General features: G+C 40.3%; 1 protein-coding gene across 2 annotated transcripts in view; it reads right to left on the bottom strand.

The window, feature by feature from the left end:
* Window positions 1-412: 412 nt before the first annotated feature.
* Window positions 413-26,563, bottom strand: part of NPNT (nephronectin) — a 75,930-nt gene continuing 49,779 nt past the window's right edge. The window contains exons 11-15 of one of the 2 annotated variants that reach the window (XM_082653507.1): window positions 12,520-12,606; window positions 11,935-12,033; window positions 4,497-4,753; window positions 3,044-3,134; window positions 413-1,668 (exon numbers count right to left, since the gene is read on the bottom strand). In XM_082653507.1, the coding sequence (XP_082509633.1) occupies window positions 1,424-1,668; window positions 3,044-3,134; window positions 4,497-4,753; window positions 11,935-12,033; window positions 12,520-12,606 (779 nt within the window). In that variant the 3' untranslated portion in view covers window positions 413-1,423. Of the gene's footprint in view, window positions 1,669-2,545; window positions 3,135-4,496; window positions 4,754-11,934; window positions 12,034-12,519; window positions 12,607-26,563 lie in introns of those variants that run through there. The other variant, XM_082653506.1, reaches the window with a different exon arrangement.

Below are 26,563 nucleotides of genomic sequence, written 5' to 3'. Positions count from 1 at the left end.
TGGAAAGAAAGACGCCATTAAGCATATTCTCTATTTATTATAATTCTGTAGGAGGACTAATTTTTGATCTTGAATGATTTCATTAATTTTCTTTCCTTATAATTATTTTTCTCCATCAGGAAAGGTTATTGGAATATGAGTAAAATGTCATAAATTAACAAAATCAACACTAGTAAAAGACTTCATTTATAATTCATATATATTTACATCTTTACTTATCCTGCCTTTATATAAAAGGATCTGAAGCAAATGTTTACAACTAAATGAGATTTGAGAAAACGTAACTAAAGCAATACTATAGATGGCTTTTGTGAAAAATCAAATCACCTCGATAATTCTTCCAGTTTAAAAAAAAAAAACAAGAGACAACTGGTATTATTGTTTTTATTTATAAAGAATTATTTTTGTTTGGCTGTTTGGAAAACCACTAACATTTTTCACTTTAGAAAACATTAAATAATAAACAAGATGTTATACAGTACTTTGGATAACTTCTTCCATCAGTGTAGTGCAATGCATTATTGGCACCTAAAAGTGAAACTTTCTATTATTTTCCCCTTTCATCACCAGTTGTGCAGTTATATGACCGAAAAGGAAATGAATCATTAAAAAATGGATCTAAAGCCATATTTTCTGGCCCCTACTCAAAGGCTTACTGATTTATATCCCCCTCTGGCCTTGCATCCACCAAGTTAAATGATGAAAGACCTATTGTTGTCTATTGTACCTACTGTTCCCAAAACAATACCATTTTGTGGGACTTGGGAGATTCCCACTGGTAAGAGAAACTTCCACCATTAGGAGAAGGAAAGGTCCTGGCAGTGGTGCTGCGCATGGCATTCTCTTTTTCAGTAGCCAAATTAAGCTGTCACACATGCTGCAGAGAGAATGCACCAGATAAAAATCTCTCTAAACTGTGTCCCTTGTTATGGTCTCTTTAAAAACCTGAAATATCACCCATTAAGCAAGTGAAAGGGTTATATACCTTTACCAAGAAAAGAAGTATATACCACCACATTAGGACATTACTGAGATACTAAAATATCTGCCCATGATACTTTTGGAACAAACAGATTTTTAATTTTTTTGTTTTTGTCTTTTAAATACTGCTGGGTTTGCCATAAAGGGAGAGACATTTTCATGACCTCAGCATTTGGTGGCTTTTCCCCTTTTGATTCCTCGCTATTAGGTGGTCAAGAGGGAAGTACCTAAATTAGACCTTAGCCCTGGTCCAAGTTACTTAGTTCTGGAGACTTTCATTACATAGTAATAGGAAAACATCTTTGGGGAGATTCTGTAATGTTACTCTACCTTGAGGTAAGAATGTCTTTAACCATCTTAAATAGAAAAAAAAAAGTTATCAAATTTTTAAAAAGCCTCAAAAAAAAATTCACACTTTTTCTTTTAGACAAAGGATTCTAACTTAATAACCGTCCCTGCCAGGAAATGCTCCCTCACACTCCAGTCTAAGCCTGTTTCCTCTTGTTCTATTCTCAGTGCATATGGAGAACAGCTGGTCACCATCCTCTCTGTACCAGCCCTTCATATACTTGAAAACCAGCAGTTGTTTGCCCCTCAGTCTTCTCTTCTCCATGCTGAATAATCCCAGTTCCTTTAACTTTTCATCATAGATCTTTTTTTCCAACCCTTTAATCATCTTTGTGATTCCTGGCAAAAACAGCAGAAAATAGTTTGATTACTTAATTGGAAATAAAGAAAAGCCTCAGGAATAAGTTGCCTTTTAAAAGTTATGTATTTTGTTTAAATCTAAAGGTAAACTTTGCAGGGAGGAAATGTAGTTAGGGGTTCATAGATCTTAGAATTCCAATCTTGTCCTGTTGATTTAGTGTGTGTGTGTGAGAATCCCATTCCAGCACGTCCGATGCCTCAAAGCATGAGACTTGCTTCCCAACCCTTCCTGACACAACAGCACATAAGTTGTGATCTAGACCTGCCTAAATTTATACTCATTGAAAAGTCAGTATGAAAATCTATTTCAACGGAGCTTCCCCCATGTTTCCCCACACCAAGCTTCCACAAACAGAAGCTTTTCTTTGAAACAACCAGAACTTCCAAAAGCTTCTTACATATTACCAGAAAGAACCACGTTGTTATGGTAAAGGCTGTTGGTTTTAAAGTGTAACCTGAAACAGTGAGGGTTTTACATGTTAACTACAGTTTCCTGTCTATTACTTTGTAGTGATCAAACTCAAGGCCGTTAAAAAATTCATCTCCCTACAACCACAGACACCTCTTCCAATTTTCTCTTGCTGCCAATATAAGGTCATGGAACTGGATGCCATTCCACCATGTATTTTTTTAACTCAAGAGATCATAAGCTGCCTTTCCCTTGCAACTAGAGTCTGTAAATATTAGGAACACATAACTACTTAATACCAATAACACATTTACACAAAACACAGTACTACTAACGAGGGATTGCGTGCCCACTCTACATAATTGTCTTTAAAAGAAAAATACAGATAACAAGAATAAACGCATCTTGATATGCTACATACCCTTCTTTTATAAAGTGAGTGGCAGAAGAAGTCAGAGTTCAGGTCAGACCAGAACTACCAAGTGGAGAGGAGAAACCAATTTCACAAGCACATTGTACAACGCATCTTAGGGGAAGTCAATACTACTCATGGTACAACACTGAACAGATAACAGAATGGTCATTTGCACAGATTTCTTTTGAAAATCTCTCCTCTAATTTGCTACAAGGAACACCTTGTAACCAGGATGAAGGACGGTATAGGTCACACACACTGAAGGCCTTCTTAAGAGACAAAGGATGAAAGGTAACACCCAAAGATGGCTTTGGACACATCTACAGATGCCCCCCTGTATTTCAAGGAAGGTGTCACTGTTCACTGGGATTGCACAAAAGCAGGCCAGCAAGATGTGGGTCACCAACCAGACTTTCTCCTGACCCACTCTTCTCCTAGGCCTGATACGAGGGAGGAAAGGACAGGAGGTGAAGGTTGGAAAAAGAAGAGGGAGCAACACGGGGTTCATTGCTAGTTCTGGAGTTGCTCGCGTTCTTCAGAGCAGTGGCCTTTTTTCAAGCTCACATCATCCAATCCAATCTCCCCAGGGTGACCACGCCTTTTTTCACCTTTGAAGATGACCTAGGGAGAGAACGTACACACCAGTCAAGCCTCCTCTGCCCCTTTCCAATGCCTGCTCGTTTAGCAAAATAAAGACAAACTTTCCCCAAAACTATATAGTAAACTTACTTAACAGAAGGAAAGACTAGAACAGAGTTGCCAGTGTCAATGAGGCTTGCCTTCTGGTAGAAACTTAAGTCGTCAGTAAATCGTTAACCAGGCCCCATTGCTCAGAATCAGTTACTCTTTAAAAAAGTCATTCTAAACAATGGACTACTTTCATTTAGGAATGATTATGAAGTGGACACTTTTGTCAAAGATTATCAAGGTCAGAAGTAAAGAGTGTGATGGAATATAAAGGTGTAGAAATTAGGAGCCAAAGATCTGAAAGACCATAATCGTGCAGCCTATCTTAGACGTTTTCTAGTTCCTCCTCTGGGTTAATTTAATATAGTTTTGTTGCCTAAAATGGAATAGAATCAAACACCCTAATACAATCACAGTGTTGCTTCACTTATGTAAAGACCAAAATCTTTCCTGTATTTTATCTAACAGAAACCTATGTTAGGATATGAAACAACTTATTTTTATATTTCCAAACAATGTAAATATTAAGAAAAATTTTAAGAAAGAGAAACAGAGTAAAACAAAATCCAAGACTCTGACACAAGCTGTCTTCATGGAGTCTATTCTTTCTTTTAAAAAGTTTCTAGACACTATACCTATAGGTATAGAGGCAGAATTTCCTAATAACTGTTTTATTAGGATCAACATAAAGAAGACACTTTTTCCAAATACATTCACTATTTCAGTGGGGTGTTATAGATCATTTTATTGTTACCTATGACTTGATTACTTAGGATAAAATTTATATATTCAATCAAAGCTTTTCCCACCTCCTGTCCTGAATAGGATAATACTTTCCAAGCGTATTGTTCTAGTTTCCATCCAAGGCTGCTTAACTATGATCTCTGAGGCAAAGGGAAAACAAAGACTTTAAAGAAACATTTCCCCCCCAAAAAAACCACTTTAGGGTAACTCATGGTGGTCAAAGTTTGAAGTACAAGGAGTTTAAGGAAAAGGAAAAGCAAGTACCCCGCCACCATCCTTTGAAGTTTCTGTTAACTTTTTTTTTTCACTTTTTCAACTCCTACAATTTTTTTCATTAAAAATAGGGGCTATTCACCAGGGTGGGAAGAGTGACAGTGGTCAGAGGTTGCCACGAAGAACGTGTACGAAGGGGCAGAGGGGGTATAGAAAGAGGCAACGCATGGGGTCACCACGCCCGGCCAAGGCAGAGACGGAGGCGTCCACCGCAGATCCCAGAGTTCTCCTCTGAAAGGAAACCCTCCCCGGTTCTGCCTCCCCGGCGGGTCTACTTACGCTCTTGACGTCAGCCCCTCGCAGGGTGATGCGCGTTTGCCTCCAGCTGTGGCCACCATTTCTTCCCCACAGGGCTGCTCCGTGGGCACCGTGTTTTCTCACAAACACCTGGAGCGTGCCGGAGTGCAGCCCCGTCACCTTGTGCCTGAACGACAGGCACAGGTCCCCTGAGTGTAGGAGGTGGCCGAGGGGGAGCAGCAGGCGAGCGGCCTTTCCCGCCGGGCCTTTCGCTGCCGAGACTGTCAGATACTGTCCACCTGCAGGGGAAAAGCAGGGCCGTGTATGCGCGCGCCCAGGTCCCTGCTAGCGTGACGGCGGGGACGGGCATGTCGCTCCTCTTGTTTTAGTGAACTTCAGACGGTGCTGGTCATCAGTAAAGAATTCCAGGTTTTCGAAGGAGAAAAATAGGACTTAGGTCCATGGCTGTCTTAAATTCTATGGTTTTGTATTTACAGAAAACACTTCGCTCCTGAGGAGTCCAGATTATGCCAGGGACAGGCAATAATTAGTCATCCTAACACTATAAATATTTCCAGTTAAATATGATCAGACATACACACATTCACCACCTCTTGATCTTCTTGCACCTAGAATTATACTGTCATGCTGGCTGGCTGGCTGGTATGGTGGTGAAGTTACCAGGGAGAATTTTCTAGGTGGATTTTCTGTCTCCTGGCAGTAAAGCAGATGGTGATTTAAAGAGGCACTAGATCTGTTTATTCTCTCCTCTCCCCTCTTAAAAAAAAAAAAAAAAAAACACTCTAAAGCACGGGTCCCCAACCCCCGGGCCACAGACCAGTACCGGTCCGTGGCCTGTTAGGAAGCGGGCCGCACAGCAGGAGGTGAGCGGTGGGCGAGCGAGCAAAGCTTCATCTGTATTTACAGCCGCTCCCCATCGCTCGCATTAGCGCCTGAGCTCCGCCTCCTGGTGAGTTGTATGATTATTTCATTATATATTACAAAGTACTAATAATAGAAATAAAGGGCACAATAAATGTAATGCGCTTGAATCATCCTCAAACCATCCCTCCTTCCCCAGTCCGTGGAAAAACTGTCTTCCAAGAAACCAGTTCCTGGTGCCAAAAAGGTTGGGGACCAGTGCTCTAAAGGGAGAAAGATCCTTTAAAAACGAGTTTGCTGTGCTTCTCATACCTGACCTCAAGAAGATGCAGAAGTGTTCTGGAAACCTGCCACATCTGCCTGGAGCATCAATAATATTTGGAGGTAAGCAGTTTAAAATATTTTTTATATAAATACAAATCCATAACAATATAATTGATATAGAAATTTTCCATTACACATACATGAACACAAAATGTTAGTAAAATATTTCCCTTTGGAAAGGTCGCTTTGATGATGTCCTTGGATCCCTAGGGCTCCAGAGTTTGCTTCCCTCTATTGTTAGAGGAATTGCAGTTAAGGGGAAAAAAAAAGTTTGAGCAGCAGTGACGTGGGGGACGGTGCTCCTCAAGAGAAAGTTTCAAGTAGTAGTTTGAAACTCAGTCCAAGTACAAGTGACCTTCCCCTCAGGCTGTTTTATTGCAGCCACCTGAAAAACACACTGTAGTCTCAACACTGACTTATCCATAGGAAAAATGTGGTTGGAATGCTGAACACCTGTAACTGTTTTGGTAGAAACCCCGCTTATCTTTCATTGAAAAGCATTCCTTATGCTTAATCTGTACAAGACATGACAAGGTTTGGGATGTCCTATTCTTCAAGTGACTTCTCCTCTACCAAGTCTCCTCTGAGCCTTTAAAGGCCCAAATAGGTGAGTTGTGTGTACCTGTGAGGGCCAGGTTCTGTACGAGGGCTCTCCAGGGAGCATCTCATTTCACCTTGCTAACAAGCCCTTGAAGTGAACACTTATTAGCTTCTGCATCTGCAAAACAAGCCTAAGGCTTTGAGAGGTGAAGTCACCCAAGGTGTCACCCAGCCAGTAGGCAGCAGAGTAACAGTTTGAGTTCAGAACTGCCTGAACCCCTATTCAGCACAGGAATCACTGGTTTACACGTTTCTCTCCTGCAAAGAGACTGTGAACTCTTTGATGTCAGAGCCAACCTCTCTCCAAACCCCATTACACTCCTAGCGTATGGTAGGAGTTTAATGCCATTTGTTGAATAAATGACATTCCAAGAATACAGCAAAAAACAACAGAGAAATAGATCCTGAGTCAGGTACTTGACTCACCAAAAACAAACACAGTTTTTTGTATTCCTTCCACCCCCGTCTTCCCCAAATTAATCCAAACAATATTTTGAGCCAAAATATTTAGATGGATTTAGAACGTCTCCCCGTTAGTCAGCTTTTTGAATCATCACAGGTATTTTGGTTAAGACTAAGATATAAGGTTATTACAGTTAACCTGCAAGTTTTAAGAAAACAAGGATTATCTTAAATCCCCATGGAATGTATACTAATATCACTATGCCAGACGCTGCTTGCAGCAAGACAACCTAACAAAAACCAAGACATCCTAATAAAAGAGTCAAATAATCACTTTATATAGATTTTTAAAACTCTATAAATGAGGTTACAATTGCTCTTCCCCTACAGGGCTACTCTGTGGCCACTAGGATTTCTTTTCTTTTTACCATGAAGAATTCTTTCCCTTTTTAATAAATGGAAGTATTACAAAGTTGGAACAGTAGCTAAGGGAAAAATTGATCTAGCACTCCAAATTACCTATTAAATAAAAATTTCACTTCTGATTCCAAAATACTGGTTTAAATAAAAAATTACATTACATATTTTCATGGATTCAGTTTAAAGCATCACAATATCTAAAGTTGTTTTTTTGGTAAATAATAGATCCTGTAACAGTTGCCAGATATATAGGTGATAAAATTTTAATTTCAAACATATATGAAATGATATCTGGACAGGGTTACTAACTGCAGCATTGTCTGAACTACCAAAAGGGTGGAAACAACTGAAACGTCCCTCAATGGATGTCTGGTTAAATACGTTTAAGAAGTGATGGAGTAACCGCCATTCATTTAAGAATGAAGGTGTTATGTACGCACTGATACAGAACAATCTTCGACAACAATGGCTAATACTATTTTAATGGTAACTCTAGGACAGGGACTGCTTTAAATGCTTTACATACGTTTACTAGACACTACTGATGACCCCATTTAAGTAACCTGCTCAAGATCAAAGCTCGTAAGTGGTGATGGTGGGTTTCAGCCCAGGCATTCTGGCTTCAAAGTCCACTCACGTTTTTTTTTTTTTTTTTCCTTTGGAGTAAAATTGCTTTACAATGTTGTGTTAGTTTCTGCTGTACAGTGTAGTGATTCAGCTATATGTATACCTATATCCCCTCCCTCTCGGACCTCCCTCCCACAGCCCCATCCCACCCATTAGGTCGTCACAGAGCACCGAGCTGAGCTCCCTGTGTTATAGCAGGTCCACACTCAGGTTAACTCTTAAGATAATATTGTTAAGTGGAAGAAGCAAGGTACAGAAGAGAGGGCTGTTGTGAGGAAAAATGGCTCTCTGGAAAGGTAACCAACAAACTGGTTGCATCTGGGGAGGATGACTGGGGCCCAGGGTTGGGAGGGAGCTTTTATTTTCACTGTTGATTTATTTTTCCATTTTCATGTATTTCAAAACAATGTTTCTTAATGCTGCAATGTTTCTTAATGCTGCAATGTTTCTTAATGCTGTACGTACACGCTGGCATATTTTATATTTAAACGAATTCCTTGTAGCTACCAGTAGCCGACAGAGTGCTGAGTCGGTTGAGATTAGGGTTCCAGGAAAAGGGCCCCAAGTTTAGCCTTGACACTACAGGAGAAGAGCGTGTGTTCAGGGCCACAGCTATAAGTCTGTAGCACATTATCACATCTGTCAGGAGCACAGTTTTCCATTCCCTAGAAGATGGATTAATTTCACTATCTCGCAAGTAAGTGTAAGACTGAATGTGATAACAAAACCTAATGAGCACCAGGAAGGTGACTAGCAAATGCACTTATTTTGCAGCTGTTTCTCAAAGTTATAAGTTTGTTTAAGGGAAGGTTTTTTAGCGATATTAGCATATAAGAATATTTGCAAATCTGGATCTTGGATAAGACATGCACAACATAAAAATCATATGTGGAAATCCAAACATATGTTCCTTTACTAATGGTATAATCTAGATAGAAACAAGCAAACTGTTTGGTAGTTAAAATGATACACAAAAATAATTGATGAAATTGCTTATAGCCTTCTCTGGCCTTAGCATGAGATACATACATAACCCCACCTGAACTGCCTAGTAGAAAACTAGGCACGGAAAGTAAGCGTAATTAGCATTCTCCATCTGGATATGTCAGAATCTGTATATGGTTAGAACTCCCCGACATATTCTAAAAAGCCCGCCTACGATTCCGTCCTGACATAAGCTATGCCCTCTTACCTCTTCTAACTAAATCTCTGCCATCTTTGGTCTTCCCATCCATTCTCCAAGCTAGAACCCTGCTCACTGATACCTGGGACATTCCATTCTGAGTCAGAGGCTCCCAGAGCCGGTATAAGAGGCTTTCTAATCCACCCTTTGTCTAATTCTCAAAACAACATCTTGTCATATGTCACCCAGTCAAACATCTCCACCAACAGAGAGCTCCCTGCTTCCGTGGCCGCCTGATTTCTCTTTAGACAGCTCTGACTATGGTAAAGTTCTGAGAGTGAGCAAAAATCGATCCCCCTGTAGTTTTCACCTACTGATGCAACTTCTTATCCCCTTGTGATCATGGAACAACTGAGATAGATGTTGTCGGTCTTGTATTTGAAAAGCTGCCCCGCTCCATTATTTCTTCTCCAGGCTAAACATTCTGGGTTCCTCACCTGTTTTTCTACAGGCTCTGAGACACCTCTCCATCCAGGTCATTCTCTTTTGAGTGACCTACAATTACCTCTATACTTCTCAGACTGGTAAGAACCTACCAAAGTGGTTTTTTCCGTGCTGGAAAAAATACCTATTTCTATGGAGATGACCCAGCTTTGGGGCAGCAATGATACAGGGTTCACTCATATTGATTTATTACCCACAAAAAGTCTAAGTAAGTCTTTCACACTTTCTGCTAAGTCACATTTTCCCCCTCCTACAGTTGTGTAGGTGGTTTCTCCACCATAAGCTACACCGTGTATTCATCCCCAGTAGATTTCACCCTCTTAAGTGGGACCCATTGATCTAATCTTTGCATGCTGTTTGTGTCGACACACACTGTCGCTTTCTCCTCTGGCTTCACATTAGCCACAGATTGGTTAGTATGCCTTCAATATCCAGTTCATCCAAGTTGTTGGTAAAAACCTGGAGCAACCCCAGAAGAGCATCCTTGAGGGGCCGGAGCCAATCACCAGGAGCTATCCAATCACAAGCAGCCACCAGTTCCTTTCAACTTGTATTCTCACAGCCAAAGAACCATTTCAAACCTTTTCTTTTGTCTACCACTCTGTCAATTCTCTTCTCATTTTTCTATTGGAGGGCAAGTGGATTTGGGGTCACAACAAATTTAAACATTTACATATGTGACGAATAATAAAAACTGTTGAAAAGTACTAAATTGGTTCTAAAAGATAGTATTTAAGTTCTAAAGCTCAAACATTTTACATAGACTGTCTACAGAGAAGTGCAATGAATTCTTCCGACTTTAGCATGAATTATTCTCCCCAGTGTATACCTTACTTGAAAGAGTTATTCATTACAACCATGAACATTATTCACCATTCTATCACACATGGCTGCTAAAGAGCCTTCCTTCTGTAGCACACTACTCCAGGTCAGAGGTCACTCAAATCTACAGGCCTGAGATCTGCTAATCGGCTCATGCACACAACCAGGACACAGAGGCCAGACTGGGTAGTGAAAACCCCAGAATTACGCTTCTGATGTTGTGGGCACTGAACTGCTGAGATGGCTGCACAGGCAGTACAGAGAGGCCTGGATGGGAAGTCCGTTCTTTAGCTCTGTGGCTTTAGGAAACTGATGTAACCTCTGGCCCTCTGTGAAACAAAAACAATATTATCTGCTTCCCAGGGTAGATAAGAGGATTAGATAAAACTGAGATGATGAATGAGTCAGGACTGTAGCTGGTATTAAATAAATGTTGGTTTCTCTCTTATTCACAGTTATCTATGATATTAATAATAATGTGGTCTGGCTCAGAGTTAACCTTAAATAAGTGAGAGGGAGAACATGAAAGTGAGAATGAGAGGGAGTGTACTGGTGTGTGTGTGTGGGGGGGCATTAAAAATTATTTTATAGTTAAAAGTAATCTCAAAACTCCTTTGAGTTTGTTGAATACTCATTTTTTAAAAGCTTACCTCAAATTTTCATTTTTTAATATCTCTAACATTTCAATCTTAGGGGATCTAATAAATATATTTTTGCACGAATTCTTTAATAACTTGCTACTCAACATGTGCATTAAGGATGAGCCCTAAAATTATCCCCAAGGAGCGTGTGAGAAATGCATCAAAATCTACATTTTAACAAGGCCTCCAGCTGACCTGTGTGCACACTGACCGTTGAGAAGAGCTGGTTTTAACAGAGCATATCCTCAAGTTAACTTTTACATGTTTTGTGCTCTATCTGTACACTTGGGATGGTATTTAGGAACTAGTCTTTTAAAAACAAGTAACATACTTTTTCTTCATGTCTTGTATCTTTCATTTCTAAGTCTAGAATCAGGAGTATAAAAAGGAAAAAAAGAAACCAAACTCCTCACCCTTCCATTAAGTTGGACTCACCCATATAAGATTTAACTACTACAGGGAGGGTAAAAAGCCAACAATAATATGTAGCTTTGCTTCCTGAAATAAGATGACAAAACATATTGTAAGTTCTGAAACTTTATAGATTCGTAGGAAGTGTGCAATTTAAAAGTCTTAGTTTTCCAAGGGACTATATTTAAATCTCCCCTTCTTATAATATTCTCTTGTGGAATAAGTGGTGGTAATCTATAACTAATTTCTCCAGCATCCAAATTAGACTGAAAATTAGACTGTGAGAGATATTCACAACTTCGCAGGAATTTCCACTGTCTCCTTCTGCTACATCTTAAAAAAGAAAGACATAATCAAGGAAACAACCACAGGCTACTATGATGGCTGCTGTACCACAATATTATTTTTATGCTTGGGAATGGGGCACTATACGTAACTTGGATATTATATTTTAGAATGAGTCTACATGTTTTACATATACAAAGCTTTTTTTGAGAGAAATTAGCTGGCCTTTTAATAAACTGCTTGTCTACTTAAAATTCTAATTGATGGCTAACAAATTCAGATCACCTAAAAAAACAGAAGATGAATGCTGGACAAGCTTTCTTTATCCTCTCTATTAAGTAAACACAGAGCTGCGTTATAGTATCCTTGATTAGCACAACTGGGTTCCTCAGATAGGATCCAGCCGAAATGTGTACTAGGGTTAGATGAATGGTTTTACCTGCTGGATCCCTCACTGGTTCCCAGTGCAAGTCACTGTCTTTTTCTCGGATCCATCCACAAAGCCCATGGTCAAAATTACAACTGTGTATCAGAACACCTGAAAGGAAATAACCAGAAACATGAGTAGACCACAAACCCAACAGCTAATGACAAAAATGAATCTGTGAACTAGGGTTATCTGTACAAGTGTTCTCTCCTGTCCGCACTTAATTATCCCACCAGAATGTCTCTTCATGAGATCAAAAGGAAATCACATGAATCCTTTCTCAGCACAATTGTGCATCAGTGCTCAGCTGTAAAAATAGAACACACAACTGTTGCCAAATTATGACCTTCTTACATCACTTATAAAAGATGATTTCCTCCTCAGCTTAAATGCTGCTTTTCTATATTTTTTTTAAAAAGATAATGATGATTCAGTTTTTGCTCAACTGATTTAACTAGAGAGGAAACCAAGTGGTAAAAAAAAATGTATAATTTTCCCAGATGTAACCGAACAATCTACAATTTAAAAGTTATTTTAATGAAATGGAGGGAAAAAATAAAATGTCATCATAACGGTCCTAAGAATATAGGGATCTACCTGGATCGTCCTTTGCTTCGTCATCTGCACTGACTCCTCTTTCAATTTCAAATATTTCAAACAAGTCATTTGAAGGCTGCCGCGGAACTACAAGAGAGAGAGGCATTTTGTTTTGTTTTGATGAGGCATTGACAAAGAAGCATTACCTTTACCGATGGGGCAGGGGGAAAAGACCTAGGTATTTCACTCATCTGGAAGAATCCAAAATATTTAATCACAGTTCACATGAAGATTCATGAAGTTTGTTCTGCAGAGATCTTATACTGTAACATTTATCTGGGTACAATTTTAAAAAATGGGTTTCAGAAGTTTCTAAAATTCAACATAAAATACATGAAAAAGTCTTTATCGGGAAAATACATTTTAAAACAGCTACCAATGGCGAGTAAAATATCTCTATGAAATTCTAAAACTTGTCTATGAAAGATACATTATGAACTCTAAATTAAGGCTGTTTTAATGGAAAACAAAATGCCCGTAATCGCAGCGAATGGTTTGACTTTCTAACCAAAACATGGACTCCTCTCCAGTGAACCCTATGTATGCTATGTCTTCTGGGCTTAAGCAGGTTCCTTGGCTCCTTTAAGATCAAATCCAAACTCCAAATTGCACAGCATTCACAATCCACCCCCAAAACACACAGTACTGCCCAAATATGCCATTCATGTTCACGTCTCTGACCCCATCCCCAGCTTGGGACGCTCTTCTCCCTGGTAATTAACCAGCCAAACTTCCCCTCTCTGTTCAAGGGTCAGTGTAAATATCACTGACTGGGTGAAAACTTTCATGTTCGGGGCGAATTCAAATCTTCCCCCTTGTACTCTGATGGCTCATGTTTACACGCCTCTATTACACTCTTTCCTAAAGAACTGCAGTTATTTACACATGTGTGTCTCTCCCTCTGCTGGTCTCTGAGGTCCTGGAGGGCCTCGATCGTGTCTTACTCATGTGGCATTCCCAGGGCTTGACCTAGTGACAGGCACTCAACAAGTGTTTATTGAATGAATGGGAAGGTCTTGTCACGTACTTTGTCAATCCTTTTCCTCAAATGAAACAAGTGGGACAGAGCTGAAAAATACACTTTAAAAATTGGATTCGTATAAATCATTATTTGCTCATTCATTCAATGTACATCTGATCGTCACCCATATGCCAAGCACTGGGGTAGGTCCCGAGGAGACAAGGTAAAAGGGTGAACAAGACCAACAAGGACCTGGCCCCTGTGGAGCTTGCATTCTAATGGGAGAGGCAAACATTAAACACGCAGATAAAAGAACCCCACAACTCTAAATTCTGATGAAAACTAGGACGGAAAAACACCAGATGATGTCAGGGAGAATAGCTTGGTTGGGAGTAGGGAGTGTGTGAGAATGTTGGTGGTAGTGGAGGGGAATTCTTGGCCAAAGATCAGGGAATCCTCCCTTTTCTTTGCCAGAACTTAAATTAATTAGCTCTATTTTTATAAGGCAGGGAGTAAAAGATGTAGAACACCAAGGAACACACATTAGTCAAAAGGGTTCTTTTTCATTAATGTTCCAATTATTTTTAGCAGTAACTTTTTAAAGCAAGTAAACGAACCCATAATATTTGCACTGATTTTTTGAGCTTACTGCTTTTGAAGTTTTTCCTTTTTGTTGCAAAAGTCCAAACAGTGAAGTCCCTTCCTCTTCCACTTCCCCCACTCACATATACCCCTCTACACACAGCCTGAGAAAGATGAAAGAAGAGAAGCGGGTCAACGGACCAGATCTGGGGACACAGCCTGATCACAGGTGCCCTGGGAGAGGCAAACGGCCGCCCTCTTTTACACTCAGATGACTGACAGCAATGACATCCAATTCCAGCTTTCCTTTCCTCACTTGGAGCTCTGAGAGGGAGACCACCTCCTATTTACTAGAAATATTACAGAGTTGTAGGCATACATGCTTCATTTCTCATGACAGAGAAAGTTAAAACACACACACACAACTCTATAGAACAACACTTTTTTGTTCCCTTCTCTTGTTGTAACTTATAGAAATCATCTCTGGATTGTAATAGTTCAAATCTTACAGTACCATACTTTAGGGGCATTATGATGGTTTCTCAGCACCCTCTTCTCCAAGTGAAGGATGGTCAAATGGTAAATGGAGTCTTGGTGCAGAGGGAGAGGATCCTAAAAAGGTTTCCTGGCACAGGGACCTGTTTTATAAAAGATCAAGGACATCCTCTCTGAGCAAGCACCATTCAGTCTGAGAGTGAAAGAACATGGAACCTTCCAAGCAAAAAGCAAAGTGCTGGAGTGGGGGAAGACGGAGTATTTCAGGCAGTAAGTACAAAGACAGTGCTTGGGAACATTAGAGAAAGGAGTTCACAGTGTCTGGAGGATGCTCAGAAATGAAGAAAGTGGGATGGGAGGAGGTTAAAAGGAAGGAATGAGACCACATGTTTGGAAAACAGTCACCCAGAAAATTAGTTATCTAACAGCTCGCAAAGTGCCAGATGGTTATTAGTATTTTAGGCACTTGGTTTCCAAGAACCTTTTAATTTAGCAGCGGACGATCGTGCACACCTTCATTGCAATTCACTGGGAAACATGCCAAGGAATTTAGACCTGAAATGCTCAGCAGCTATTAGTTCTTACAATTTTGTGTGCTCCAGTCTGTAGCTCTGCCAAAGTACTGAACGAATCCTCCTTCCTTACGCATACCAGTATGGACTGGTAAGCATCCCACTGACGTGTCAAGAGAAGGTTCACTACTCACTCCCTGGTATGTTTTACAGTTTATATAAAAATATTAAGCGAAATAATTTCCACTATGTACAAGAGAAACAGGTGAACAAACAAACAAAAAAAACAGACTAGAAAAAACAGTGATAAGAAATACACTCCCACACTTCACACTTATATGGTCAATTAACATATGACAAAGGAACCAAGACTATACAATGGGGAAAGGACAGTCTCCTCAATAAATCATGTTGGGAAAACTGGACTGCCACATGCAAAAGAATGAAACTGGATCATTTTCTTACACTACACACAAAAAATGACAGAATGGGCTAAAGACTTGAACGTAAGACTTGAAATCATAAAACTCGTAGAATAAAAACCACAGGCATTAAGCTCCTTAATGCTGGCCTTGGAGATGATTTCTTTAGATCTGACGCCGAAAGCAAAATGAATAAGTGGGACTACATCACAAAAAACCTTCTGTGCAGGAAAGGAAATGATCGACAAAAATGAATGGGAGAAATATTTGCAGATCATTTATCTGGTAAGGAGTTAATATCCAAAATATATAAATAACTCATACAACTCCATAGGAAAAAACCAATCTGATTAAAAAAATGGGAAGATCTGAAGAGAGATTTTTCCAAGGAAGATATACTAAAAGTGCATGAAAAGGCGCTCATCATCATTAATCACCAGGGAAATGCACACCAAAACCATGATGAGATATCACCTCACATCTATTAGGATGGCTACTATCAAAAAGACAGTGGGCCCCGGAACAACACGAGTTTGAACTGTACGGGTCCACGCTTATGCATATGAGTATTTTTCACTGAACATGTGCAACAGATCCACCACACCGTCCACAGCTGGTTGAATCCACCACATGATACGGAACCTTGGATGGGGTGGGCCAAATGCAAAGTTATATGCAGATTTTCAACTGTGCAGAAGGTTAGTACTCCAACCCTTGAACAACTCAGGAAATTGACTGCCCAGGAAATAACAGATGGTTATTTGCATGCGGAGAAAAGGGAACTGTCATGCACTGTTGATGGGAATAGGAATTTGAAAACGTTATGGAGAGTCCTCAAAAAATTAAAAATAGAACTAATGCGTAATACAGCAATTCCACGCTTGGGGATATATCTGAAGAAAGTGAACACACTAATTTGAAAAGATATATGCACCCCTGTGTTCACTGCATTGTTTACAACAGCCAAGACATGGAAACAACCTAAGTTCCCATCAATAGATGAATGGGAAAAGAAGTGGTGGTATACACATACACATAATTAAATGTTCCTCAGCCATAAAAAAGAATGAAATCCTGCCATTTGTAACAACATGGATGGATCCTGAGGGTATTATGCTAAGGGTATTATTATGGCAGACAGAAAAAGACAAATACTGTATGATCTCACTTATATGTGGCATCTAAAAAAAAAAAAAAAAAAGCTCATAGAACAACAGATTGGTGGCCGCCAGAGGCAGGAGGTAGGAGGTGAATGAAGTGGGTGAAAGGGGTCAAAGGGTACAAACTTCCAGTTATAGGTAAATTATGAGGATGTATAATGTATGCATGGTGTAGTTAATAATACTGTGTTGCATATTTGAAAGTTACTAAGAGAGCAAATTTAAAAGTTTCCAATCACAAGAAAAGAAAATTTATAACTATGTTTGGTGACAAGCGTTAACTGGACTTACTGTGGTGATCGTTTTGTAACATATGCAAATATGGAATCATATTGTACACCTAAACCGATGTAATGTTACATGTCCATATACATCAATAACAATAATAAAGAAATACACCAATATGCTAATAAAAGTAGTCTGAGTACTGGAAATAAAAGTAATGTTTTATCATTTATTGGTTTGTCTTTTGTAGTTCTGTATTTTTTAAGATTGTTTATAAAAAGGATTTCTATTATGAAAGAAAAAGTACCTAAAACATTGAAAGAAAAGAGAGTTCTGTCAGAGTATATACACAGTCTCCTACCCCATAGCAGCTATATGTCTGTTATTTGAATTTTGATTGCTCAAAGAGAACTTTGTTTGTTTTTTTTTGGTGGTACGCGGGCCACGCACTGCTGTGGCCTCTCCCGTTGCGGAGCACAGGCTCCGGACGCGCAGGCCCAGCGGCCATGGCTCCCGGGCCCAGACGCTCCGCGGCATGTGGGATCCTCCCGGACCGGGGCACGAACCCATGTCCCCTGTATCGGCAGGCAGACTCTCAACCACTGCGCCACCAGGGAAGCCCCTCAAAGAGAACTTTGAATAGTCTTGATACCTGTTATTAAATGTGAGGCTATGAAATTGAGATGTATTTATGAAATTCAAACATATTCTTTGATTCACTGCAGAAAATGCTAATTAAAATACATGACTAGCCTTATCTAAAAATAGAATTATAACCGGGAGAGATGCTAACACACACACACATATATTTATATTTATAAAGACAAACACATATCTGATATTTTCTGTAGTTGGACCATTAATCCTTAGAATCAGAATGGTATAATTTTAGAGATTAGAAAAGGATAAGAGAAATGCTAACAACACAGTTCCTCTACCATCTGTCTGTCCATCCTCCCTCCCTCTATTCCACCCACTTATTCATGCTCTCAATCAAGAAACTGACCATCCACTGAGTACGAGGCACTGGGCTCACTTTTGTGAAGCAATGAGCATACTCTTTCCTTCATGGGATCTACATTCTAGAGGTGAAGACAGACATCTAACAATCTCCCATGTAATGAATGCTTTAAAGGAGAACTAGAGGATGCTATGTGAGCTTTGGTGGTGAGGGGGAGAAGGGGGGCTGTCTAAGCTAGCCCAGGAGGACGATGCATGAAAATCTCTGAAAGGTGCTGCTTACACTGCGACCTGAAGGATGAGTCACTGAGCTAGCGCCCTAGAGAGTGAACGGGTGTGAACTCAAACATCATTCTACGTGTAGAGCTCACAGGGGGAGAGGAAGGGGGAGGGAAGGAGGGAACCAAATGAAGCTGGAGATGCAGGCAGACGTTGCGGGGCCTTTTAAAGCTCTGTAAATATCGTGGACTTTCTTCTGGCGGAAACTGGAAGTCTCAAAGATTCTAACAGAGGAGCGCCAAGATCAGGTACATCATTCTGGCTGGAGCACAGAGAATGAACAGGAGGGAGGAGGGAGTGGCTGTCAGAGGGCAGTTATGACCAAAATTAACATAAAAAAAAGAATGTTCATATGCTCTTTAGAAGATTTCCTAAACATTTTTCTCCCATTAGTTAACGTTTCATCCCCCAAGACGTATGTCTTATAATCTTCCGCATGAACTAAAACACAGGGAACGTACAGGCACTGAAGCCAGCAGACAGCTGGATAAAAACGTGGTTGGCTGGGGCTCAGGGGCCCAGTACGTTCCTAGTGGCTGGGGAACCCGGAGCCCTGGAGCCTGTGAGAAGAATTGGCTACACAGATAAGCAAGAAACTTCTTAAAAGGAACTCCATCCCAGAACATTCTATTAAATATATTTTCCCCAGGGATATAATATTAATATATAGCCTGAGTTCATGAATGAAGTTTCCCAAAGAGTCGACTGCATATTTTTACCAAAAAGCATTAAAAGTAAGCACAGTGAAGTAAATGTAAATATTATCACACACATCTCCCACTGCCAGACTTCTTCCAAACAGTAAGTACTATAGCAGAATGTAAGCACAATTTATTAAAGGTAGGTTTGCAAATTCTGTTTCTGTTCTAGGGTGGCTCCCATGACATTACCCAGGCCAGCTCTGGCATTTGTTGTTGGACTAAAAGATTAAAGATAACACGGTCTTAAATTCTTTCTATGCTTAGGGATTTAGTTCATCTGAAGAGAATGGTATGTATGTAACTTTCCTAATATCCTGAAGGCTCTTTCTGGTGGCGAAATTTAGAGATGACAGAGTGGGGATGAGTGACAAGGGTTTTAAGAGGCCACCTCTTGCATCTCCCCTCCACACCGCTTTCTCTTCTCCTCCTCTCCCTCTGCCCCCTCCCTTTTCTCCTCTGCCCCTTTCTTTCCCTCTCCAGATAAAGAACATACACATTACAGCTTTAAATTACCAAAGAGAAGCAAATGAAAAGATTGGAAAAGAGACTCTGACATTTCCTTAACTACATTAGAGAGAAAATTCCCAGCCATCTACTACTGATTACTAGCAAAAAGCAAAAGCCTGCTGGGCTCAACAGAAATAAGCCCTTGTGTGCTAAAGCTTTCACTGTGTAGGAAAAATCCAAAAAGTTCAAAAGACACCTTTGGGCTGAGAGTAAAGAGCAGAACTGGGAACAATTATATCTCTAGTGAAAGGTGCAACCTACACACAGCTAATAATAATGAGCCCCAATTTGTGACTCCCCTCTCTCTCTTCTCATAAAGTTTCAGGACAACTTGAAGCACTGCCTGGAACAATTGCTAAGTGTGGCCATAAAGGTGATGACTCAACTTTTCTAGATCAGGAGATCATTTGACAGGGAACGTGGAGGGAGAGAAGAAGGAAGGAGACGAGAGAGGGGATGCAGGGGCGAGGCAAGAGATGGCATCTTAGACCCCTTGTCTTTCATCCCCACTCTGTCATCTCTAAAGATCCCTGGGTTTTGCCACCAGAACTGTTTTTATCCTCTTGCCCTCTTCTAAGCCAAAGGAAGTCAGAAGGTTAGGCGCTGTCAGGACTGAGTCCGAGTACTGGAACGGAACGCAGGCGGTACCACAGCCGACTATTTGACTACAGTACAGCTGCTTGGGTGAGTGCGGCACGAACACCCCCGAGGTGACACAGGTGACACCTGTGGGGGACAGGTGTCAACGCCCTCAGGCCAAATGAATCACTTTAGAGGAAGAAAGGAAGCTTTTATTTCTGATACTTATCAGACCCATCATGTATGTTTCTCATCTAGACAGATTCATCTCTGAAAAGGCTGTTGTTACTATTTGCTCGGTAAAGAAGTTGAGGTGATGCTGTCTCTGTTTTAACATCACAACTGTTCAATTAGGTACCGTAAACCCCTAAATAAAACAGGATGTTCCAATTATTTGGTCGTAAGTAAAGGGTCTATAAAATAGCAGCCTTCTATTTTCATTTTCTCTGCTCCCCTAATAGCTCATACTTGCAAATCAATTTGTTTCTAAAGGATCTGGTTAGCCAAAAATATCATTTAAAATATTGTGAACATTAAAACTGTAACAAACCATAATAAAAAGCATCAGAAAAATATAAACTCAAAACCAGAACACAAAATAGGGCTGTGTTTTTATGAGTTAAGTAGGAAATGTTATCATTACCATATAAATGAATTCAACAACATCAACAGAAGTAGTATAGCTATTGAGTTCTTATTATATGCCAAGCACACTCTCACCTAATTTTCACAACAGCCCAATGTAGTAGATACTATTATTATCACAACTTACAGATGAGGAAACATAGGAAGATTTAGTAACATGCCCCAAATCTCAGAGTGGCTATGGCACAATACTTTTCATTACAACTCTATAGACTAATGTGCATAAAACTCAACAAAAAATCTGATTTCTGACTTTGGTCACGTTCACTAAGAACTCAATTTATACTTTCCGGAAAGAGCTATTTTTTTCTTTACCAGCCATCATAGGATCCAATTAAAATATACATAAAAATGCCTTGAAAACTTTCAGAATTCACAGCACCAGAATCTGACCTACAAGCAGTCCTTCAAAACCCTTGCTGAAATTTCATCTTCAGGGAGATGTCAGGCATCTTCTGGGAGATGTTAGGCATCTTCTCAGGGTCTCTCTAGGCCTTACGGTTTACTAGAAAGCAAACTAGTTTGAAGACCTGTTCACCCCTCAGCAGAAGCAATCTTTTCACTCATCACCACATAGAATCAGAAAAGATCGTATTTCCATGACTAAGCACAATGTGATCACACCAGCCAGACTGTAAAATCCGTAAAAGGGAAATGAGAGAAAAAAACCTGTGGACCGCAGGCAGCAATGCAGCAATCATTAAAGTGCAAACAGTTTTGTTCTTACTGGTGGTGCTTGGAATTTCAACACATTCTCATGAACATCGCAGCAACCATGAGTCTGGTTTCCTGATATGGCCACTCATAAGAGCACCTGATACGTATTACAATGTATTCTATAATCTTTACTCTGCAACACTTTTTTTCTTTAGATGACCCAGAGGCTATATGCTATATTTTAGGCACAATTTTAAACAACCCACATCTGGCTAATTCTGCCTCCATTCAAGACATGGTTCTGCTGGGTTGGAGCTGCCATTATTGGTTTAGAGAGCCTTACACTTCAGTGTAGTCAGCAGATCAGCAGTGTTACTTACTTCTGAGCTTGTTAAAAATGCAGAATCTCAGGCCCTAACCTAGACCCACTGAATCAAAGTTTTCATTTTAACAAAGTCTCTGTGTGACCTGTACACACACTAAAGACTGAGATGTACGTCCCTAGAAAGTCCGATTTAGTAAGTTGGTGGTAGAAATTTGGCATCTACATTTTCAATAGGCAGCCTAGGTTGTTCTGGTTCAACTGAGCTTCTGATAATACTTTTCTACTTCCTGATCCAAGTGCTATTATATTCCTTGCAGAGCGTCCTAGCTAAAACTGGACAGATCTGACGTGCTCAATTGTAAAGAAATTTTGAAAGGTTAAAAATAAGTTAAAACTTTGAATGAATTTTTTAAAACCAGTAAGTTCTAAATAAAGTTAACATGATTCACAATCAGAATCCCCCGGGGTACTTTTTCAAAACACACGACTCAACTCTCCTGCTGGGAGAGCGGGATTCTATTACCCCTGGCCCTTCTCCTAAGGATTGACTACTATAATAAATTACTGTGACCAGTGACACTGGGAATGGGAAGATTAAAAATCACTGCATGAGGATAACACAAAGACAAGGAAAATCACCTCAAATATCAACAGCTGGATAGATCCATGGTTACTATTTTGGTCTTTTTCCTTCCAGACTTTTATATTCATCCTGACATATGAAGACATGTATTTTACACGTAATTGGGATCAAATGGTATGCACAGTTTTGTATATTCTTTTCACTTAACATTTTTATAACCTAGGTACTTTCCCAAGTCATTAAACATTTAAAAAAAAAAAAAAAACATTACTTCATACTATTTCATGGTATTGCTAGACTGGAATTGCATTTTCCCCTAATGTCCTTTACTTTGGATTCTACATAATGTTTTTCTTATGTTCTCTGCTCTGGGATAGCTCCTACCTGCTCTTATACCAGATTTTTATCTTTGGTGTTCACCTGGTCTCCAACTTTTTAACAATCCCCTACAGCATACCTCTGGCGTCCAGACAGGCAGCCCACCAGTTAAATCTGCCTTTCTTGCTCTAAGTCTGCCCAGCCCTTTTCTGCTCTCCCCTCCCCCCCAGGCTCTTCCAGAGTCCAAGATCAACCCACTGGTCTCAGAAACCCTGCAAATGAGAGCCAGTGGTAGAAGGCTATTCGATTTGTGGAGCATGGTCCCTGTAATTCTTAGTTCAGCCCAGCCTGACCTGAAGTGGGTTATAATAAACTCTAATCCCAACAGTTAAATAAACCCAGTTAAATCCACTCAGGAAATGATGCACATTATATACCTCTCCAAGAGATTCACAGTGACCATTAGCATATTGAAAAGTCCCACACTTAACAAACCTATTTAAGTGGCTAAACCAAGGGTCTCTTAAATTTATTTGACCTCGGAACTTTTTTAGGCATACACTTGCATACTATTCCAGAGAACTAATGTTCTATGAAACACACTTTAAGAAGCACTGGTCTGTCCCATTAGTGAAGGAACAAGAATTTCATGCTATATCAGGTAACTTTAGTGTTGCTCAAATCACACCTATAGAACTAGCCCTGAAAATACATCTGGTTATAATTCTGTTCACACAATCTGAAAAACCTAGGGTTCCTCAAGTTAAAATTATTTTTAAAACACGTTTAATATTTCATATCATACATAAAAAGTCATTTCCTTAATCATGTATTATTTAAATGCTCTTGGGACTTCCCTGGTGGTGCAGTGGTTAAGAATCTGCCTGCAATGCAGGGAACACGGGTTTGAGCCCTGGTCTGGGAAGATCCCACGTGCTGCGGAGCAACTAAGCCCATGCGCCACGTCTACTGAGCCTGTGCTCTAGAGCCTGTGCGCCACAACTACTGAGCCCGCACGCCATGACTACTGAAGCCCGTGTTCCTAGAGCCCATGCTCCGCGACAAGAGAAGCCACCAAAATGAGAAGCCCGCGCACCACAACGAAGAGTAGCCACCGCTCGCTGCAACTAGAGAAAGCCCGCTCACAGCAATGAAGACCCAGCGCGGCCAAAAATAAATAAAATAAATAATAAAAGTGTAATAGAAAAATTATTTGAGCTAGTTTCAGGAGCTAGGAAATATATACTTTGAAACATTATCATCGTTTTCCTTCTCACTAACTTTGACTTTTCAGATTTAATAATCCACTGAATAGAATATCAATCTCCAAAAACGAAGGGAGGAAAGGGAGAGAGAGAGAGAGAAAGATGGTGGAAGCACAATTAAAAACCTCCCCATATTATAAAAATAAGTCACAATCAGGAAAGAATATTTTTTATTTCTTAAATATAGATTTAATGCATTACTAAACTAGCTTGTGTATGGAAATTGATTACCTGATGATAATTTTTATTTTAAAATGTCAAGAGTGATTGATCTAATCATTCATTTCTATGTCCCACAAATAGTATTCAATTGCTGATTATGTGCCAGGCATTATTCTAGGTTCTTGAGATATACCAATGAGCAAAACCGAGAAAGACCCCTGCCCCTCAAAAGGCTTATATTTTAGTCAGAAGAGACAAAAAGAGACATTATAAATAAGTAAACAAGATAGTATATAGAAGGTGATAAATGCTATTTTTAAAAACAGTAGAGAGTTGTGAGATCACGTGTGCTGGCAGTGGCTGCAGAGGTCACAGTATTGAAGAGGGGGGGTCAGACTGGCCTCACTGGCAAGTTGAGATGTGCATGAAGAGGTGAGAAAGTGAGACAAGCTGATAGCCGGAGGAAGAGTGTTCCAGAAAGAGGAAAGGGCTGGAGCAAAAATCCTAAGATGGGAGAAGCTGGAGGAACAGCGAGGAGGCTGGAGTGAAGTGAATGAGGGGAAGAGTGCTAGGAGATGTGATCTGAGGACTTTGGAAGCCACCGGGAGGGCTTCTGTTCTCACTGAAGGAAGTGGGTGCTAATGCAGAGCTTTGAACAATGACATCTCGTTTAAGTTTTAAAAGATGACTCTGGCTGCTGGGTTGAGGAGAGACAGCAGAGGGACAAGGGTGGGAGCAGGCAGACCAGCTGAAAGGCTACCTCAGTACAGATCCGCGGGTCCTCACCCGTCATTCTCAAATCCAAAAGCTGCTTCCATAAACTCATTAGGTGGCAAATCTAACCTTCACTTAACCTAACTTAAATGGCTTTAGTAGCCAAATTAGTGTAAATATTCATGTTTCCCTGCAGAAACATTAATATGCTTCAGTGTGTGCTATACAGCAAATGCGCCTTATTACTTTTCTAAAATCTAAAAAAATGCTCTATTACGTATCTGGAAAAAGGATTTTGGACCTGTACACCAGGGGGAAGTATGGCCTGGTCCAGACTGGTAGCCCTGGCGATGGTGAGCAGTAGGCACACTTCAGATATAATGTGAAGCCAGGGCTGACAGGATTTCCATACAGCTTCAATGTGGGTATAAAAAGTAATTTAAAATGACTCCAAGTTTTTTGGCCTTAGCAATTGGTAGGATGGAGGTGCTATCTCCTGGGGCGGGAAAAGCTGTGGGTAGAATGTGTTTGGGGTGACGATCAGGAATGATTAGACAAGTTGAGCTTGAGACATGTATCTTCATCCAACTAGAGCAGTTAAACAGGCAGGTGATATACAAGTCTAGAGTTTGGGGAGAAGTCTGGGCTAGAGATGTACTTGTGGTATAATTGTTTTTCTTCCTTGATTTCCTTTTAGAATATCTTTATAGTCTTTTCTTGGGGGACAATACATACCTACACACACACACACACACACACACACACACACACACACACACACACACACACACACACACACACACACACACACACACACACACACACACACACACACACACATCACAGAGGAAAGTTCTGTTTAACAACCTCTTCCATTAAACATATATATATCTTTCAATGTAAAGAAAAACACAACTGAAGTATGGGGCTATTTGGAGACTGCTCAACAGTGGCTGTAATTAACATCACCTGAAAATTCATGGAATGAGGAGAGCCAAAGTCTACTCAGACCAGTGGAGAACAAGGATGGCTTAAGAAATTATTATGCCAGAAATGAAGAAAACAGTCAATGAATAAATGGCGTTGAACTAAAATAGTGCTAAGGTTCCTTTCTGTTTTCACAATGAATAAATACTAGTTATTTGTTCTGAATTAAGAACAGAACCACTCTCTTATTTGGAATATATACTAAAGTCTCCAGACAGCAAATTAAGAAGTGTCCAAAATAATCCTCATCCATGCTGACATGAACCAGCAGCTAGGGCTGAAGATGAAATGAGGGCGGAATTTAATTTTTGGCAGGAATATCCAGAGGCAGCAATGCTATCTGTGGCATGCAACAGCCTTGGCATGGAATCAAGGTACTTCTTTCCCAGGGCATGTCTTTAAGATCACACTCTCTTAGAACAAGTGCTCTCAAACATCATCGGAACTCCGTGTCTCCCCAGTTTCATCCTGCTAAATTCTGTTGGTGAACTTCAACGTTATTTATTTATTTATTTATTTTTTGTGGTACGCGGGCCTCTCACTGTTGTGGCCTCTCCCGTTGCGGAGCACAGGCTCCGGACGCGCAGGCTCAGCGGCCATGGCTCACGGGCCCAGCCGCTCCGCGGCATGTGGGATCCTCCCGGACCGGGGCACGAACCCGCGTTCCCTGCATCAGCAGGCGGACTCTCAACCACTGCACCACCAGGGAAGCCCTTCAATGTTATTTTTAATTCGTATGTGTGTTGGTATAGAGAGGAATAATGGGAAGCAAGAGAAACTTTTAAAAAGAGAGCACATTAAAAGGCTCAGAAAGAGGTCGAAAAATTACAAATTTTATTCTGGTAATAAGGGAACAACCTCTTCCTCCTTCAGAACTTCTCCTTTACCTATAGCCTCTATCACCATTGGTGGTACCCAGTCACCCATTAAAAATCTGGAATCTTTAAATCCAACCTAGCTCCAGTTTAGATTTAACCACCAGCTTACAGTAAATACAAGGGGTAG

Source organism: Grampus griseus (genome assembly GCF_964374135.1).
Source record: "Grampus griseus genome assembly, chromosome: 4".
NCBI classification, from domain to species: Eukaryota; Metazoa; Chordata; class Mammalia; order Artiodactyla; family Delphinidae; genus Grampus; species Grampus griseus.
The sequence above is the reverse complement of the archived record's forward strand: the minus strand, read 5'-3'. Positions and strand labels throughout refer to the sequence as shown.